Below are 20,047 nucleotides of genomic sequence, written 5' to 3' on the forward strand. Positions count from 1 at the left end.
CTCTAGGCCGGATCAGATCACCTGGAAAGGCTCGGCGTTGAGGCGGTATTCAGCCAGGGAGACTTATAACATGCTTTGCATGGGGAGGATTACTTGGAGTATGGCCAAACCAATCTGGTGATCATTTGCACCCCTCAAATGCAAAATCTTCGGTTGGTTAGCGATTAAGCGTAGGCTCTGGACCTCGGATAGGAGGGCACGACATGGCCTACAGGACCGCCCTGATCCCTGCGCCACCTGCCTCCAGGAGGAGGACAATGTTGACCATATCCTGTCGCAGTGCCCGTACGCCAAGTTGGTCTGGTTTGGCTGCTTGAGAAGAGTGGGATCACAGCTCCAGGAGCCGCAGGAGAACACCGATTTGGAGAGATGGTGGACAGAAACGAGGAAGAGATTGAGGCGGGAGGACAGGAGAGGTTTTGACACATTTGTCTTGCTGATCGCATGGACGCTCTGGAAGCAAAGGAATGCCCGGGTCTTTGGGAACTTTGACAGACAGCTTTCCATGGAGCAAACCATAGATTGTGTCTTGGAGGAGTTCAGCCTCTGGGGGCTGCGAGGGGAGGGGAGCGGAGAATCATGTTGCGAGAGTAGGCGTTGAGTTTAGTGGTGTGTGTGTGGGTTGGCTAAGGGCAGATGTTCGCATCCCCCTCTGGCTTCTTGTAATTGTTGTTGCTCTCTTCTATAAAGATATGGCACGCTTTTCGCGTGCCCGCGAAGAAAAAAAGACATTCATTTTTTTCCATCAACTGTCTGTAGTACAGGTACCATGCTACTAATGAACAGTTACCATCTTAATAATATAATATATAGTTAGCAAATATTTTACATGTTATTTTTCACAGCAATGATCTGCATGTTCAGCGAGAGTATTATATCCTTTTTAAACAAGTACAAGATGGCAAGTCGTAAAAGTGAGAAATCCATCGGATTATACATTGGCTAGGTAAGAGTCACACCAGATGCACCCAAAAAACATGAAAACGGAGAGATGCATATTTGGCCAAATCTCTTGTGTGGCTTGTCTGCCATAAGAGCCGAAATAAAGAAGCTTTCACAACTAGTCTGGCAAACAAAACACCATCTTCATAATGCAGAAAGGAACTGTTTTGTGCGTTTTACACCTCAGGTTCAATAAACACCATATTGACCTCTTTCAAGAAAGCACAAGCAGCATACAAGGCCTAGCGACTGAGCATCCTGCATGCCCCGACTAGGTGGTAGTTTCAGCAGTAGGCTGTGACTGGGATGCACGAGCCCGTGCTGCTGCCGCTCTCTCCAACGCCTTGAGCCGGTTAGCCTCCATGCGTGCCTTCTGTTCATCTGTCAATTCGATTTTGCTTGGCTTGCTTCCACCACTCGTCCCTCCATCTTGATGCTTCTCGGTCTCTCTTGGAGCCAAGGGTTCTCCAGCACCTCCCTCACCAGGTCTGATTCCAGGTTCCTGTTGTATCATCAACAATAACACAGTATCACAGGTCCGCAAAACATTCATACCAAACAACAAGGTTCGAAAACTAATTTGCACAGGATGCCTAGGCTTGAGGGGAATTGATCCGAAAAACAAATGTCTACTAACAAAATCGGATCTTTTATGAAGCTTCTATTTTATTTAATGGAACTTACATGTGTGTTTCTTAGAGCAGAGAACCGCTATGTAATAAAGTTCATCAAGGTATAATATGACTTACATCAGCTGTGTTTTGGTAGATTTCATTCAGCAAATCCTCTTGCATGGGATCAACATCATTACTTTCCACCAGTGGTGGATCTATATCTTCTTGCACCAACTCCGTGACATGACTGTCCGTCGACGGAGGTTCAGTCCCCAGGATTGGGTCTTCCTGTGTGGCTCCATCTGCGACAGGTAATGAGAAATGCTATGATCAGAACCATCTGAAACACAGGTTATGGATCCAGACAAGTGCACTTCTAACATAAACGCCTAAAGATGTGTGCACTGCAAACAAAACAAAGAACTCAGACCAAGTTCTCCCTCTGGCATCACTTCTTCCACTGCTGGTTCATGCAGTTTTGTAGGATCTCCCCCTCTGGCCACCCTTTCCTTTAGTTCAGAAATGCATCTCTGAAACAAGGATAGTGTCAGTGCAGAATACATACTTCCAGGAAGAACAAGGTAGATCGGCATGATAGAAGCCACGAAATATAATATACACAGCTAGATGTCAATGTCAAGGCATGCTACACCATAAGACATATTAAAATTTGTGAAATAGTTAGGGGACACATCACTTGTGCACATATTCATACTCTTGTAACATTCCTTTGTGACCAAGAGTGATAAGGACTAAGGAGCATGACAAACTCTTTTTTCTTTCAGATGTGTTTTTGAATTATGAAATAGTCATGTTCCCCTACAGAAGTCCTCATGTGGATGTGTTGCAGGTAGTTGCCTTTTTCACTGCCTTTAGTCACTAAAATACACTCCCTCAAATGATTTTTGAGATTTAAAAAGCCAGCATGTCATTGTGAAATAGCATATTAGATCAAGTAATTATGTTTTGGGCATCCTATCAAGCGGGAAAAAACACATAAACTTAATTCAACGAGAAATGAGGTAACGTAAAACCAGTTCAGTTGAGGATGTTATGGAGACTGCTCAATTCACCTGTAACAGCATGGGAAAAAAAAAGAAGCTTACCCTAACACGGTTACTGGCCCCAACTTTCTCAACTTTGCGCACAAACTGCTCAAATGAGTAATAAGGGATCAAGCGAGAGTGCCAGTCAGCATAAAGCTTGATCAGATTGCCAAGATCCTCCACCTGACAGCAATACACAAAGTCAAAATTAGGAGGCCAGAACAAGCACACGTGCACTGTGAGCAATAGCAGCTTCATATGCCACACACAAGCTATAATCATCCCTGGATTATTATTTTTACTTATGGTGACAAATATGCAGTGAATTACTGAAATTTACAGGGCGTCGATTGTCCTTTGTCTTTTGCAGATATTGTAATTTGACTCGATTTCGCAAACAAAACAGCCCATATATCATACCGACTTGCAATCACAAAATAGGTACCACAGACCGAACAGATCAACCCACTGCAACAACAAAAAAAATGTATAACAAGACCGGGGAGCATCAGCGAGTAACGAAAGTGACTGGATCTACACAAAGTTATCAGCTAATTGCAGAGAAACTGCAGAGAGGAGAGGAGGAATCATTGTCCCCTGGCTAGAGTTGATCCTCAGCAAGCATATACCTCGTGGCCGGGCCGGGCGCGGGGTTTGAATGCCTTGGGAAAGTAGCGGAGGACGTATCCTAGGCCGTCATCGGAGAGGAGCAGGTCCGGCGTGAGCTTGGGCCGCGTCACCCTCTCCTTCTTCTTCTTCTTGCCGCCTTCCTGCGGCGCATCTTCCCCCTCCGCCGCCGCCGCCGCGGGCTTGGGTGGCTGTCTCGGCTGGTAGGGTGCGGGGCGGGAAGAGGACGGCGGGTAAGAGGCGCCGGCGGTCGGGTTTGGGTTGGTGGAGGAGGACGGCGGAGCGGAGGGGCAGTCGCGTGACCAGTGGCCCGGGCGGCCGCACTTGAAGCAGCCCGTCGGCGCCGACGCCGCCATCGTTGGGAATGAATGAGATGGAATCGGGGATCGGGGTGGGCGGGGAAATTGCCGATAAATTGCTTCCTTTCGGCGGGAGCGACGTGTGGGTTGGCGCCATATTTCCCATCTTTTCTGCGCTTCAATGGATATTCCTGGGCCCTACTGTTGAGCCATATCGTCCAGGTGTTAGTACCGGTCCACCCACACGGGAAGCCATATTGAGCCGGCCCATTAGTATTTGTTCCTCAGAAAAAAAGGGAAAAGAAAGCAAAAAAAAAACTACGATGTCAGGAATTAGGAAGGAATTAAATAACTAATGCATCGAGCGCTGCTAATTGAGGGTAAAAGGGTCCATTTAGCGCTAGTTTGGGTTTCTCTCTAGACGAAGTGGAAAATTCTCAAAAAATCGTCTTCATATGTCTTAGTATTTATCAGATCCACAAAATATTCAAATCATGGGTAAGGGTGTGGCTGATGCCTTTAACTAGAGGTAGAGATAGCAATGTGGACCACTACCCGTGTATCCGGGGTAAACCCATTAAGTGTATGAGTATGGGATAAAAAAATTATCCATAGGTATATAAATAGGAAAATACCATCCCAATGGATAGAGCGGGTACTGGTATATGATCGTAGAACTCATACACACGTACCTAGCTATTTACACGTCCAAAATTTCACAAGTGGAGCTTCATAATATTATAACATACTTAATCTGCCCTAACCACGCGTTCACGTAACTAGGTTGAACCTTACGCTTCCAAGTTAAATGTTAAATGTTTTCTCTGCAAGTGGATTTGTAGTTAAGTTTTTGAATGAGAACGCGGTGTAACAAGAGTTGCTAGGGAACATGTACTTCCATTAAATAGTCTAACAAGGGTCGAAGAATAAATATTTGACACAAGTGCATTCAAAGTTGAAAACGGTTCCAACACATGCTTATGGGAAGATATGTTGTTAAGTGCTAACTCAGTAGGGCGTCACAGTGACGAGCGTGTCAAGCGAGGGAAAGGGGCAAACACATCCACTAGGAGAATGGCAAGTGTAGTGGTCGCTAGGGTATCATAGTGATGAGTGTGGTGAGCGGTGAGGACACGGAGCGACGCTTGAAGGAAGTCGATGGGCGAGCGGCGACAGAAAGAGAGACGAGTGTGTTAGTGTTGTCATGTGTTCAATGGTGTATCTGGTCACAATCCCCTATTTTTTATGGACTTCGGTGAGCAGGCGAAGGCATCTACAACACAATGTGCTACAAGGATTCAAGTATACCTGGAAACATGGCTATCAGTCCATAGCTCGGGCCGAGCAGGGCTTCAGACCGACCATTGAGCCCGGAAATCGGGCCAAAGCCCAGGGAGACACACAAAATGCTCGGTTGGCATCGTGCCTTGGGTCGGACCTTAGGTTTAACCAACGCATTTCCCAGCTTGACACTGGCCAGCCTTCATACTCAAATATCAAGCTCAGACCCGGCCCAGGTCAGGCCATCCGAGTCGGGTTGCCTATGTCTAGGCTTAAAGTCAAGTATGGCAACACCCATTGTGTCCATGAAAAGGCAGCCACTACGGCCCCTCCATCTTCGTGGGCCAGTCCTATACACCGACCACATCTATGGTCGCCCATTTTCGTTTGTTTTTTTTCTTTCTTTTTGTTTGTTTTCCTGTTTTCTTTTCTGTTTCTATTTTCTTTTGTTCAAATTCAAAAAAATGAAAAAAAAATCCAATTCAAAAATCATTTAAATTTTAAAAAAATTGAAGTTGGAAATTGTTCAAATTTTAAAATTGTTACATTTTTTAAAATGTTCAAATTCAAATAAGTTTAATTTTAAAATTGTGCATATTCAAAAAATGTTCATATTTTAAAAATATTAACTTCTTTGAAAAAAACAGAAATTATTCAAATTTAAAAAAAATCAGATTTTGGAACTAAAAATAAAGCATCGTATTAAAAAAAGATCGAAATTAAAAGCACAAGAAAAACAGAAAATAGAAAAAAAAAAAGGAAAACCGAATGTGGCAAAAATAATGCTGGTCTGGCCCAACATGGACGTGCGGCATGTGTTAGCCTCCCATCTTGATCTTGGTGCAGCAATGTGTAGTTTTTTTGCAGCAATGTGTAGTTACGACGAGTTGACGGTGACCTGTTTCTAGAGGATGTAAAAGAAAGTCGAGGTGGGACTCAAATGTCGTAATCAGCGTGTGGACTAGAACTAGTCTATTGAAATGTATCGTGGAGTACTACTTTGGGGAAATGGAGCTACGGGAGGCCGCGCTCGCTACCTCTACAAGGGTAGCACTGGCAATGCTTCTTCCAAGTATAGATGCAGATCTTATGAACTTCTATATATGGTTAGGTCATGGTCACCGAAAGTAAGATCGTCACCTATCGAGGTGACCACTCTACCTTATCACGCCATTATGGATCCGGAGCGTTGGTCTATATATACGTCCGCGCGGCAGAAGAATCCCGGGCGGCGGCTATATATGTAGCACACAAACTTCCGAGGAGTAGAAATAAGTTGGCTGAGAGTGAGAGAGCTCGTAACATGAAAAAATGGTTGTCGCTGTCCTTTCTAGTACTTGTACGAGTCGGGCACCACAGTAGCGCATGGTGTACCACCGAGCCGACGCCCATACTCCGTTGGTGCGCCCTGCCGGCCACAGGCGCCAGCAATAAATAAACGACGATCCCACACAGACGACCGGCAGCCGTATGCGGGCAAAGCAGACGTCGACGCGGCCAGTGGCGACGGCGCCGTTCCATCGCATCTTGAGGTGACACGTAGGAGTACTATATGCAGTGCGGCGATAGGGGCATGCATTAACGCGGTGATCAATTCGTCCGCCATCCCTGACGTTTTCCGCAGAGCTAAGGGCATCTCCAACCTCGCGACCCAAACCGCGTCCGCGCGTCCGTTAAGGTTGAGCCGGACAAAAACGCGGCCCAACGCGGGGACGCACCACAAAAGCGGACGGCCGCGGAGTCCGGAACGACGCAAACCCGGTCCAAATCTGGGCCGGGTTTGCGTGGCCGCGGATGGCACGAGGCGTCCTCGCGTGTCCGCCTCGTCCGCGTGACTGGCCCACCTGTCGGTGCCCCAGTCCTATTAAATATTGACTGGGGAAGGGGAATGTCCCTATCCAGTCCCCACTCTCTCCACTCCGGCCGCACACGCGAGCTCGAAGCTTCCGCGCCGCCATGGCCCCGAAGCGCAAGTTCCAGCCGTCCGCCAACGACCACGAGGCCGGCTACTGGGCCCGCCGGCGACGCCCAGGCGCGACCGAATCTACGTCACCGTAGCGGTGGCGTAGATGTTCTGGGACGCCGGCGTCCCAATGCCGTGGGGGGACGTGCACCTCCCCCACGGCTGGCACCTGAGCCCAGATCGGGTTCCGGTGCCGCCCACCCCGATGTCCGGCCGCGCCCGCGTCGCGGAGATCCGGAGGCGCCGCGCGCAGCTGCCGGCGGTGAAGGAGATATGCCCTAGAGGCAATAATAAAGTGGTTATTATTTATATCTTTATGTTTATGATAAATGTTTATATATCATGCTATAATTGTATTAACCGAAACATTAGTACATGTGTGATATGTAGACAAACAAAGAAGTCCCTAGTATGCCTCTTAACTAGCTTGTTGATTAATGGATGATTAGTTTCATAATCATGAACATTGGATGTTATTAATAACAAGGTTATATCATTGTATGAATGATGTAATGGACACACCCAATTAAGCGTAGCATAAGATCTCGTTATTAAGTTATTTGCTATAAGCTTTCGATACATAGTTACCTAGTCCTTATGACCATGAGATCATGTAAATCACTTATACCGGAAAGGTACTTTGATTACACCAAACGCCACTGCGTAAATGGGTGGTTATAAAGGTGGGATTAAGTATCCGGAAAGTATGAGTTGAGGCATATGGATCAACAGTGGGATTTGTCCATCCCGATAGATATACTCTGGGCCCTCTCGGTGGAATGTCATCTAATGTCTTGCAAGCATATGAATAAGTTCATAAGAGACCACATACCACGGTACGAGTAAAGAGTACTTGTCAGGAGACGAGGTTGAACAAGGTATAGAGTGATACCGAAGATCAAACCTCGGACAAGTAAAATATCGCGTGACAAAGGGAATTGGTATCGTATGTAAATGGTTCATTCGATCACTAAAGTCATCGTTGAATATGTGGGAGTCATTATGGATCTCCAGATCCCGCTATTGGTTATTGGTCGGAGTGAGTACTCAACCATGTCCGCATAGTTCACGAACCGTAGGGTGACACACTTAAAGTTGGATGTTGAAATGGTAGAACTTGAATATGGAATGGAGTTCGAATATTTGTTCAGAGTCCCGGATGAGATCCCGGACATCACGAGGAGTTCTGGAATGGTCCGGAGAATAAGATTCATATATATAGGATGTCATTTTATGTGAATTAAAATGATTCGGAAGGTTCTATGGAAGGTTCTAGAAGGTTCTAGAAAAGTCCGGAAGAAACCACCAAGGAAGGTGGAGTCCCGGAGGGACTCCACCTCCATGGCCGGCCAACCCTAGTGGGGGAGGAGTCCCAAGTGGACTCCCCCTTAGGGGGCCGGCCACCCCCCCATATGGAAGGGGGGAATCCCACCCCAAGTGGGATTCCCACCCTAGGTAGGTTTCCTTTTCATATGGAAGGTTTTGGTTTCAGGTCTTATTCGAAGACTTGGAGACCAACACTTGGGGTTCCACCTATATAATGAGGGGCCAAGGGAGGGGGCCGGCCACCCTAAGACCACAAGCTGGCCGCCCCATTGAAGTGGCCGGCCACCCCCTCCCAAACCCTAGCCGCCCCCCTCTCCTCCATATCTCCCGTGTAGCTTTAGCGAAGCTCCGCCGGAGTTCTCCATCGCCACCGACACCACGCCGTCGTGCTGTCGGATTCAAGAGGAGCTACTACTTCCGCTGCCCGCTGGAACGGGAGGTGGACGTCGTCTTCATCAACAACCGAACGTGTGACCGAGTACGGAGGTGCTGCCCGTTCGTGGCGCCGGAAGCGATCGTGATCAAGATCTTCTACGCGCTTTTGCAAGCGGCAAGTAATTGTCTACCGCAGCAATAAGAGCCTACTCTTATAGGCTTTGGAAATCTTCAAGGGTTAGTCTCGTTCATCCCCTCGTTGCTCCCATCTTCTAGATTGCATCTTGGCTTGGATTGCGTTCTCGCGGTAGGAAAATTTTTGTTTTCTATGCAACGTTATCCTACAGTGGTATCAGAGCCGTGTCTATGCATAGATGGTTGCACGAGTAGAACACAATGGTTTGTGGGCGTTGATGCTCTTGTTATCTTTAGTTTGAGTACTTTGCATCTTCGTGGCATAGTGGGATGAAGCGGCTCGGACTAACTTTACATGACCGCGTTCATGAGACTTGTTCCTCGTTCGACATGCAACTTGTATTGCATAAGAGGCTTTGCGGGTGTCTGTCTCTCCTACTATAGTGAAGATTCAATTTACTCTTCTATTGAAAACATTAGTATCAACGTTGTGGTTCATGTTCGTAGGTAGATTAGATCTCTCTCGAAAACCCTAAACCACGTAAAATATGCAAACCAAATTAGAGACGTCTAACTTGGTTTTGCAGGGTTTGGTGATGTGATATGGCCATAATGTGATGATGAATATGTATGAGATGATCATTATTGTATTGTGGCAACCGGCTGGAGCCTTATGGTTGTCTTTAAATTTCATGTTGAGTAGTATTTCAAAGTAGTTGTAATAGTTGCTACATGAGGTGAACAACCATGAAGACGGCGCCATGAACCTTGACGCTACGCCGACGATGATGGAGATCATGCCCGAAGATGATGGAGATCATGTCCGTGCTTTGGAGATGAAGATCAAAGGCGCAAAGACAAAAGGGCCATATCATATCACATATGAACTGCATGTGATGTTAATCCTTTTATGCATCTTATTTTGCTTAGAACGCGACGGTAGCATTATAAGATGATCCCTCACATTAATATCAAGATAATAAAGTGTTCTCCCCTCGTATGCACCGTTGTACAGTTAAATCGTTTGAAGCATCTCGTGATGATCGGATGTGATAGACTCAACGTTCACATACAACGGGTGTAAGCAATGTTGCACACGCGAATACTTGGGTTTGCTTGACGAGCCTAGCATGTCTGAGACATGGCCTCGGGACAACGGAAACCGAAAGGTTGAACACGAGTCATATGGATGATATGATCAACATGTTGATGTTCACCATTGAAGCTACATCATCTCACGTGATGATCGGTTTTGGTGTAGTGGATTTGGATCGTGTACCACTTAACAACTATGAGGGATGTTGTATTAAGTGGGAGTTCATTAGTAATTAGATTAAAACATGAACTAATTATCATAAACATAGTCTGAGTAGTATTTTGAATTAATTTTGTAGTATTGGCATCCGTTTTTCTACCATGCGCTAGTCTTGTTATTGAGATAGAAATACTGTTAAAATCTGACAAGAAACTTTACGGATTGGTACCGTATTGTTAAAGAATCAAGAATTGATTAAGTCCTATTGCAAACTTTTAGTAAACCTCACATTATTGATTCAAAGAGCTATGGTTTCAATTAGTACCTAAAGTTATCTTGTCTCCGTCAAACTTGAAGTTCAAATTTGTTTGAAAAGTAAGGAGCTGAAAATTTAGTTTTCAGAAATAATCAAGGTATGAGATATATGTGATATCTAAGACCTTATTGCAAGATGATAGAATATAATTTGGTGAGACTACATAAACTCATAAGTTTTATGGGAATGTATGAAGGTTGAAGACGCCAGGCGTCACAATCCTCCAACTATTGGGGCACTAACGATATTCGCATATCCATGAAGTTATCATCCTTAGTATGCACCGTTGCTAAGACTCGTCGTATCGAAGCATCACGTGATGATCGGGTGTGATAGATTCTACGTGTGCATACAATGGGTGCAAGCCAGATTTGCACATGCGAATACTAAGGTTAAACTTTATGAGCCTAGCATGTACAGACATGGCCTCAGAAAGTTGTCATGAATTGATGGATAAAGTTATGAGTGAAATTGTTCATCGTATTACAAAGTTACTAATAGTGAAATCTAGAACACTTGTCATATGATGATCAACTTCAAAATAAGAACCTCAAGGTTATTGATATTAGACCAACAAACCTAGAAGTTATTGATGTTGAAGTGTTTTTCTGAATAATGAGGAAAGCTAAAAGAGAAACTGCAAAAGATATTTTGGCAGAAAGAAAGAAAAGACTAAAAAGTCTAGCTCAGGTGTATATAAATGATATACATGTTATGGTTGTATTCCTAGTTAGGTCACACTATGAAATTCTTGGGTATTAGTACTATATTGGTTGGTATGAAGAGTCATACAAGACAACGCAATACAAGAATACAATGGCCTAAGTGACTGACAAGGAATATGATAGGAATGCACGACTGGAACAAAAATAAAGTGTTATTATGTTCATCGTTAGCATTCTATCTAGCCCTTAGAATTTATAATAAAGAACTTAATAATTGTTATTTTGCTCTGTGATACGTCTCCGACGTATCGATAATTTATTATGTTCCATGCCACATTATTGATGATATCTACATGTTTTATGCACACTTTATGTCATATTCGTGCATTTTCTGGAACTAACCTATTAACAAGATGCCGAAGTGCCGATTCTTTGTTTCTGCTGTTTTTGGTTTCAGAAATCCTAGTAAGGAAATATTCTCGGAATTGGACGAAATCAATGCCCAGGATCCTATTTTGCCACGAAGCTTCCAGAAGACCGAAGAGGAGACGAAGTGGGGCCACGAGGCGGCCAGACTACAGGGCGGCGCGGCCTAGGTCTTGGCTGCGCGGCCCTGTCATCTGGGCCCCTCGTGACGCCCCTTGACCTGCCCTTCCGCCTACAAATAGCCTTCGTCGCGAAACCCCCAGTACCGAGAGCCACGATACGGAAAACCTTACTGAGACGCCGCCGCCGCCAATCCCATCTCGGGGGATTTAGGAGATCGCCTCCGGCACCCTGCTGGAGAGGGGAATCATCTCCTGGAGGACTCTACGCCGCCATGGTCGCCTCCGGAGTGATGTGTGAGTAGTCTACCCCTGGACTATGGGTCCATAGCAGTAGCTAGATGGTTGTCTTCTCCCCATTGTGCTTAATTGTCGGGTCTTGTGAGCTGCCGAACATGATCAAGATCATCTATCTGTAATTCTATATGTTGCGTTTGTTGGGATCCGATGAATAGAGAATACCATGTTATGTTGATTATCAATTTATATCTATGTGTTGTTTATGATCTTGCATGCTCTCCGTTACTAGTAGATGCTCTGGCCAAGTAGATGCTTGTAACTCCAAGAGGGAGTATTTATGCTCGATAGTGGGTTCATGTCTCCGTGAATCTGGGGGAGTGACAGAAACCTCTAAGATTATGGATGTGCTGTTGCCACTAGGGATAAAACATTGGTGCTATGTTCGAGGATGTAGTCACTAATCACATTACGCGTAATACTTAATGCAATTGTCTGTTGTTAGCAACTTAATACTGGAGGGGGTTCGGATGATAACCTGAAGGTGGACTTTTTAGGCATAGATGCATGCTGGATAGCGGTCTATGTACTTTGTCGTAATGCCCAATTAAATCTCACTATACTTATCATAATATGTATGTGCATGGTCATGCCCTCTCTATTTGTCAATTGCCCAACTGTAATTTGTTCACCCAACATGCTGTTTATCTTATGGGAGAGACACCTCTAGTGAACTGTGGACCCCGGTCCAATTCTCTATACTGAAATACAATCTCTGCAATCTTTGTTCTACTGTTTTCTGCAAACAATCATCATCCACACTATACATCTAATCCTTTGTTACAGCAAGCCGGTGAGATTGACAACCTCGCTGTTTCGTTGGGGCAAAGTACTTGGTTTGTGTTGTGCAGGTTCCACGTTGGCGCCGGAATCCCTGGTGTTGCGCCGCACTACATCTCGCCGCCATCAACCTTCAACGTGCTTCTTAACTCCTACTGGTTCGATAAACCTTGGTTTCTAAGCGAGGAAACTTCTGCTGTACGCATCACACCTTCCACTTGGGGTTCCCAACGGTCGCGTCTTTGTACGCGTGTCAAGCTAAATTTCTGGCGCCGTTGCCGGGAGATCAAGACACGCTGCAAGGGAGTCTCCACATCCCAATCTCTTTACTTTGTTTTTGTCTTGCTTAGTTTTATTTACTACTTTGTTTGCTGCACTAAATCAAAATACAAAAAAATTAGTTGCTAGTTTTACTTTATTTGCTATCTTGTTTGCTATATCAAAAACACACAAAAATTAGTTACTTGCATTTACTTTATCTAGTTTGCTTTATTTACTGTTGCTAAAATGGGTACTCCTGAAAATACTAAGTTGTGTGACTTCACAACCACAAATAATAATGATTTCTTATGCACACCTATTGCTCCACCTGCTACTACAGCAGAATTCTTTGAAATTAAACCTGCTTTACTGAACCTTGTTATGCGAGAGCAATTTTCAGTGTTAGTTCTCGATGATGCTGCTGCCCATCTCAATAATTTTGTTGAATTGTGTGAAATGCAAAAATATAAAGATGTAGATGGTGACATTATAAAATTAAAATTGTTCCCTTTCTCATTAAGAGGAAGAGCTAAAGATTGGTTGCTATCTCTGCCTAAGAATAGTATTGATTCATGGACTAAATGCAAGGATGCTTTTATTGGTAGATATTATCCCCCTGCTAAAATTATATCTTTGACGAGTAGCATAATGAATTTTAAACAATTGGATACTGAGCATGTTGCACAAGCATGGGAAAGAATGAAATCTTTGGTTAAAAATTGCCCAACCCATGGACTGACTACTTGGATGATCATCCAAACCTTTTATGCAGGACTGAATTTCTCTTCGCGGAACCTATTGGATTCAGCTGCTGGAGGTACCTTTATGTCCATCACTCTTGGTGAAGCAACAAAGCTTCTTGATAATATGATGATCAATTATTCTGAATGGCACACGGAAAGAGCTCCACAAGGTAAGAAGGTAAATTCTGTCGAAGAAACCTCATCCTTGAGTGATAAGATTGATGCTATTATGTCTATGCTTGTGAATGGTAGGACTAATGTTGATCCTAATAATGTTCCGTTAGCTTCGTTGGCTGCTCGAAAAGAATATGTTGATGTGAATTTCATTAAGAATAACAATTACAATAACTCTATGCCATATCCTGCTAATGGTAACTCTTATGGTAGATACGCTTCACCTAATGAGGAAAAGATGTTAGAAATTGAAAGATCCACCAAGAACTTCATGCAATCACAATATGAGCAAAATAAATTGTTTACTAAAACTATGAATGAGCAATCTACCTTGTTGAAGAATATAGGAAATCAACTTGAAAATTTGAATATGGAGATTTCGGGGTTGCAAACTAAACTTGCTAATGCTGAAAACCGAATATCATACATGTCTGCGTCACAATCTTCTTTAATTAATAAAATGGCTGCTAAACCTGAGGATATAGATAATAAAATCACTACTACAGCAAATGCCATCCAAGTTAGAATTAATGAGAATATAAGATTGATGGCCGAATTGCGTGCTAGGTGGGAAAGAGAAGAAAATGAAAAAGAAGAGAATATAGCTAAAGTTTGGACTATTACCACCACTATTAATGCTAATGCTACACAAGTTGCTGCACCTCCTACTAATAATAATAAAAGAATTGGTGTTAGCAATGTTTCCACTTCTAATGCAAAGCGCGAAAAACTGCCTGAAATCGCTAAAGCTGCAAATCGCTGTGATAAAACTGCTGAAATTTTTTCCAACATTGGGGATGATGATCCCATTGCTTTAGATTATAATGGTTTGAATTTTGATGATTGCCACATCTCTGAAGTTATAAAGTTCTTACAAAAACTTGCTAAAAGTCCCAATGCTAGTGCTATAAATTTGGCTTTCACGCAACATATTACAAGTGCTCTCATAAAAGCTAGAGAAGAGAAACTAGAGCGCGAAGCCTCTATTCCTAGAAAGCTAGAGGATGGTTGGGAACCCATCATTAAGATGAGGGTCAAAGATTTTGATTGTAATGCTTTATGTGATCTTGGTGCAAGTATTTCTGTTATGCCTAAGAAAATTTATAATATGCTTGACTTGCCACCGCTGAAAAATTGTTATTTGGATGTTAATCTTGCTGATCATTCTACAAAGAAACCTTTGGGGAAAGTTGATATGTTCGCATTACCGTTAACAATAACCTTGTCCCCGTTGATTTTGTTGTCTTGGATATTGAATGCAATGCATCTTGTCCCATCATATTGGGAAGACCTTTTTTTCGAACTGTTGGTGCTATCATTGATATGAAGGAAGGTAATATAAAATATCAATTTCCTCTCAAGAAAGGTATGGAACACTTCCCTAGAAAGAGAATGAAGTTACCTTTTGATTCTATTATTAGAACAAATTATGATGTCGACACTTCGTCTCTTGATAATACTTGATATACACTTTCTGCGCCTAGCTGAAAGGCGTTAAAGAAAAGCGCTTATGGGAGACAACCCATGTTTTTTACTACAGTACTTTGTTTTTATTTTGTGTCTTGGAAGTTGTTTACTACTGTAGCAACCTCTCCTTATCTTAGTTTAGTGTTTTATTGTGCCAAGTAAAGTCGTTGATAGTAAAGTTCATACTAGATTTGGATTACTGCGCAGAAACAGATTTCTTTGCTGTCACGAATCTGGGCAAAATTCTCTGTAGGTAACTCAGAAAATTATGCCAATTTACGTTAGTGATCCTCAGATATGTACGCAACTTTCATTCAATTTGAGCATTTTCATTTGAGCAAGTCTGGTGCCTCGATAAAATTCGTCAATACGAACTGTTCTGTTTTTGACAGATTCTGCCTTTTATTTCGCATTGCCAGTTTTGTTATGTTCGATGGATATTTCGATTCCGTTGACTTTCAGTAGCTTTGTGCAATGTCCAGAAGTGTTAAGAATGATTATGTCACCTCTGAACATGTATATTTTGATTGTGCACTAACCCTCTAATGAGTTGTTCTAAGTTTGGTGTGGAGGAAGTTTTCAAGGATCAAGAGAGGGAGATGATACAACATGATCAAGGAGAGTGAAAGCTCTAAGCTTGGGGGTGCCCCGGTGGTTCACCCCTGCATATATCAAGAAGACTCAAGCGTCTAAGCTTGGGGATGCCCAAGGCATCCCCTTCTTCATCGACAACATTATCAGGTTCCTCCCCTGAAACTATATTTTTATTCCATCACAGCTTATGTGCTTTTCTTGGAGCGTCGGTTTGTTTTTGTTTTTGTTTTGTTTGAATAAAATGGACCCTAGCATTCATTTTGTGGGAGAGAGACACGCTCCGCTGTAGCATATGGACAAGTATGTCCTTAGGCTCTACTCATAGTATTCATGGCGAAGTTTCTTCTTCGTTAAATTGTTGTATGGTTGGAAACGGGAAATGTTGCATGTGGTAATTTATAATAAAATACTTGTAGAACATTGAGCTTTGATAACTTGATTCTTTGCAAATGTTTTGAGATATTTAGATGGTAAGCCTTGCTGGATAAATAAGTTAAAATTAGTAGTGGATTGTTGTCTTTAAGCTTGTGCCGTACTACAAACTCTATTTAAATAGTTGAAGGCGTAGTTGGACTTGATAGCTTTCCATGTCTGAGAGTTCATCGTAATAACTAAGTTGTGCTGAAGGTCGAGGGAGCTAGCGGGGTACTTGTGCCACCGTGAACGGCCCTCCTTGGAGTAAATTTTAATCATGCTCTTAATGATGAACCTGCTAGTTGTTTGCAATAAGCTTGTGAGTTCTTTTTGACTAATGTTAAGCTACGGTTTTTGGCACTTCCACCATCCAAATTTGCTAGCCTCCTCGGTACTGTGCATTGCCTTTTGCTCACATTGAGAATTGTGCATACTTCGCCGGTACATCCAAACCCGTGGGAGAACTTTCTCTTGTTCTCCTACACATAAGCCCATACATCTCCTCAAAACAGCCACCATACCTACCTACCACAGCATTTCCATAGCTGTTCCGAGATATATTGCCATGCAACATCCATTTTTACATTACATGCCATGTTGTCATTTATTATTTATATATTGCTATGCATGATCATATACAGCTGATGTGTGGTTTACCCATGTTACGCTAGATCATTGCACATCCTGCTACACTGGCAGAGGCATACAGTTTCATACATCATGTTTCATTCATTATGAGTTATTTGTACCAAAAAGTGTGTTGTCATATTAGGATGTTGCCCCTAAAAATGAAAAGAGCCGTGGAGGCCATCAAAAAGAAAAAAAAGAGAAGAAAGAAAAAAAATGAAAAGAAAGAAAAAAAGGAAAAGAAAAAGAAAAAGAAAAAAAAGAGAATAAAGAAAAAGGGGGCAGCATTACTATCTTTTATCCACACTTGTGCTCATGTTTTAGCACCCGCATTATTCATAGTCATCATTTGTGCTCATGTTTAGCACCTACATTCATATGAGAGAGTTTTCATGTTTTACTAGTATAACTATGTGGGGAATTTACACTATAGAACTTGGGTTGTATATTCCAATGATGAGCCTCCTCAAAAGTGCTCTAGGTCTTCGTGAGCAACCAAGTTGGATGCACCCCCACTAGTTCCATTGGAGAGCTTTCATACACATATAGCTCTATGTGCATCCGTTGCATGGCAATCACTACTCCTTGCATAGCTTCGATCATAAGGCTTCCTCTTGTCTAATGGTCATTTACAGCTTTGCAAGCCTTTCTTCCATTTGGCCTTCCAAACCCCCATTAACGTTCTTTATGCCATAACATCCTGGTGCTAATACCAAATGCTTGTGCTCACCGGTTGAGTAGACTTCGAAACAGTTGATTCATGACGTTCATGTTTATGTTTACTTGACTGAATCCTTCTTATGTTGTGAAAATTTACTTGATGCTTGGAATGAAGGATAGAACTTCTATGCTGAATACTTAATACATCTTTAATGAACTTTGTACGGTTGCATGTCTTTAAAGCAATAGTTCATGAAAACTTCTAGCTTGTCTAACTCTTGCATTATCATCTCTTATGTCAATATAGATACTTGCTTTGAATGATTTGATCTCAGCTCATATGCTTTACAAATAGTATGATCAAGGTTATGATGGCATGTCACTCCAGAAATTATCTTTGTTTATCGTTTACCTGCTCGGGACGAGCAGGAACTAAGCTTGGGGATGCTGATACGTCTCCGACGTATCGATAATTTCTTATGTTCCATGCCACATTATTGATGATATCTACATGTTTTATGCACACTTTATGTCATATTCGTGCATTTTCTGGAACTAACCTATTAACAAGATGCCAAAGTGCCAGTTGCTGTTTTCTGCTGTTTTTGGTTTCAGAAATCCTAGTAAGGAAATATTCTCGGAATTGGACGAAATCAACGCCCAGGGGCCTATTTTGCCACGAAGCTTCCAGAAGACCGAAGAGGAGACGAAGTGGGGCCACGGGGCGCCGCCACACTATGGCGGCGCGGCCTAGGTCTTGGCCGCGCGGCCCTGTCATCTGGGCCCCTCGTGACGCTCCTTGACCTGCCCTTCCGCCTACAAATAGCCTTCGTCGCGAAACCCCCAGTACCGAGAGCCACAATACGGAAAACCTTCCAGAGACGCCGCCGCCGCCAATCCCATCTCGGGGGATTCAGGAGATCGCCTCCGGCACCCTGCCGGAGAGGGGAATCATCTCCCGGAGGACTCTACGCCGCCATGGTCGCCTCCGGAGTGATGTGTGAGTAGTCTACCCCTGGACTATGGGTCCATAGCAGTAGCTAGATGGTTGTCTTCTCCCCATTGTGCTTAATTGTCGGGTCTTGTGAGCTGCCGAACATGATCAAGATCATCTATCTGTAATTCTATATGTTGCGTTTGTTGGGATCCGATGAATAGAGAATACCATGTTATGTTGATTATCAATTTATATCTATGTGTTGTTTATGATCTTGCATGCTCTCCGTTACTAGTAGATGCTCTGGCCAAGTAGATGCTTGTAACTCCAAGAGGGAGTATTTATGCTCGATAGTGGGTTCATGTCTCCGTGAATCTGGGGGAGTGACAGAAACCTCTAAGATTATGGATATGCTGTTGCCACTAGGGATAAAACATTGGTGCTATGTTCGAGGATGTAGTCACTGATCACATTTCGCACAATACTTAATGCAATTGTCTGTTGTTAGCAACTTAATACTGGAGGGGGTTCGGATGATAACCTGAAGGTGGACTTTTTAGGCATAGATGCATGCTGGATAGCGGTCTATGTACTTTGTCGTAATGCCCAATTAAATCTCACTATACTCATCATAATATGTATGTGCATGGTCATGCCCTCTCTATTTGTCAATTGCCCAACTGTAATTTGTTCACCCAACATGATGTTTATCTTATGGGAGAGACACCTCTAGTGAACTGTGGACCCCGGTCCAATTTTCTATACTGAAATACAATCATCGCAATACGTTACTGCTGTTTTCTGCAAACAATCATCATCCACACTATACATCTAATCCTTTGTTACAGCAAGCCGGTGAGATTGACAACCTCGCTGTTTCGTTGGGGCAAAGTACTTGGTTTGTGTTGTGCAGGTTCCACGTTGGCGTCGGAATCCCTGGTGTTGCGCCGCACTACATCTCGCCGCCATCAACCTTCAACGTGCTTCTTAACTCCTACTGGTTCGATAAACCTTGGTTTCTAACTGAGGGAAACTTACTGCTATACGCATCACACCTTCCACTTGGGGTTCCCAACGGTCGCGTGCTGTACGCGTGTCACTCTGGTCAAATGAAAACAATGAGTTGTTCAAATTATGACATTACTCCATATACGATGGATAAGTTATTATAAATCTTAATGGTGAAACACACATACATAACACTGACGCTAAAATGCCATAAGGCAAATGATTTGAATTCCACTTATTTGTGGAACCGCCATTTAGGTCATGTTAGAAAGGAATGCATGAAGGAACTCCATGCAAATGGATTTTTGGAGTCATTTGATTTTTGAATCATTTGGCGCTTGCAAATCTTTTCTAAATAGAATGATTAAAATACTGTTCATAGGCCAAGAGTTGAACGGGCAACAAACTTAGTGGAAAAATACATAATGATGTATGTGGTTCACTGAGGATAGTTGTGTGCGGGAGATTCTTCTACTTCATGAAAACTTTCAACAATGAATTGAGTATATATGTGGATATATTCAATAAGGAAGAAGTTTGAAACATTTGAATGGATTCAAATAAATTTCAGCATGAAGTGGAAATAATCGTAATAGAAAAGTCAAATATCTATGATTGGATCATGGTGGAAATATTTGAATTACGAGTTTTAGCGAACATCTAAGAGAGTTATGAAATTGTTCTACAACTCACGTT

General features: G+C 43.0%; 1 protein-coding gene across 1 annotated transcript; it reads right to left on the reverse strand.

Annotated features, from left to right (window-relative positions):
- Nucleotides 1–1,066: 1,066 nt before the first annotated feature.
- On the reverse strand, nucleotides 1,067–3,636 carry LOC127342650 (uncharacterized). Its single transcript, XM_051368637.2, has 5 exons — nucleotides 3,232–3,636; nucleotides 2,663–2,785; nucleotides 1,987–2,086; nucleotides 1,692–1,858; nucleotides 1,067–1,444 (listed from the first exon to the last, which is right to left on the reverse strand). The coding sequence occupies exons 1-5, from the start codon at nucleotides 3,583–3,585 to the stop codon at nucleotides 1,214–1,216; spliced, it is 975 nt and encodes a 324-aa protein (XP_051224597.1). The 5' UTR covers nucleotides 3,586–3,636; the 3' UTR covers nucleotides 1,067–1,213.
- Nucleotides 3,637–20,047: the final 16,411 nt, after the last annotated feature.

This window comes from Lolium perenne, chromosome 3, assembly GCF_019359855.2.
Source record: "Lolium perenne isolate Kyuss_39 chromosome 3, Kyuss_2.0, whole genome shotgun sequence".
Taxonomy (NCBI): Eukaryota; Viridiplantae; Streptophyta; class Magnoliopsida; order Poales; family Poaceae; genus Lolium; species Lolium perenne.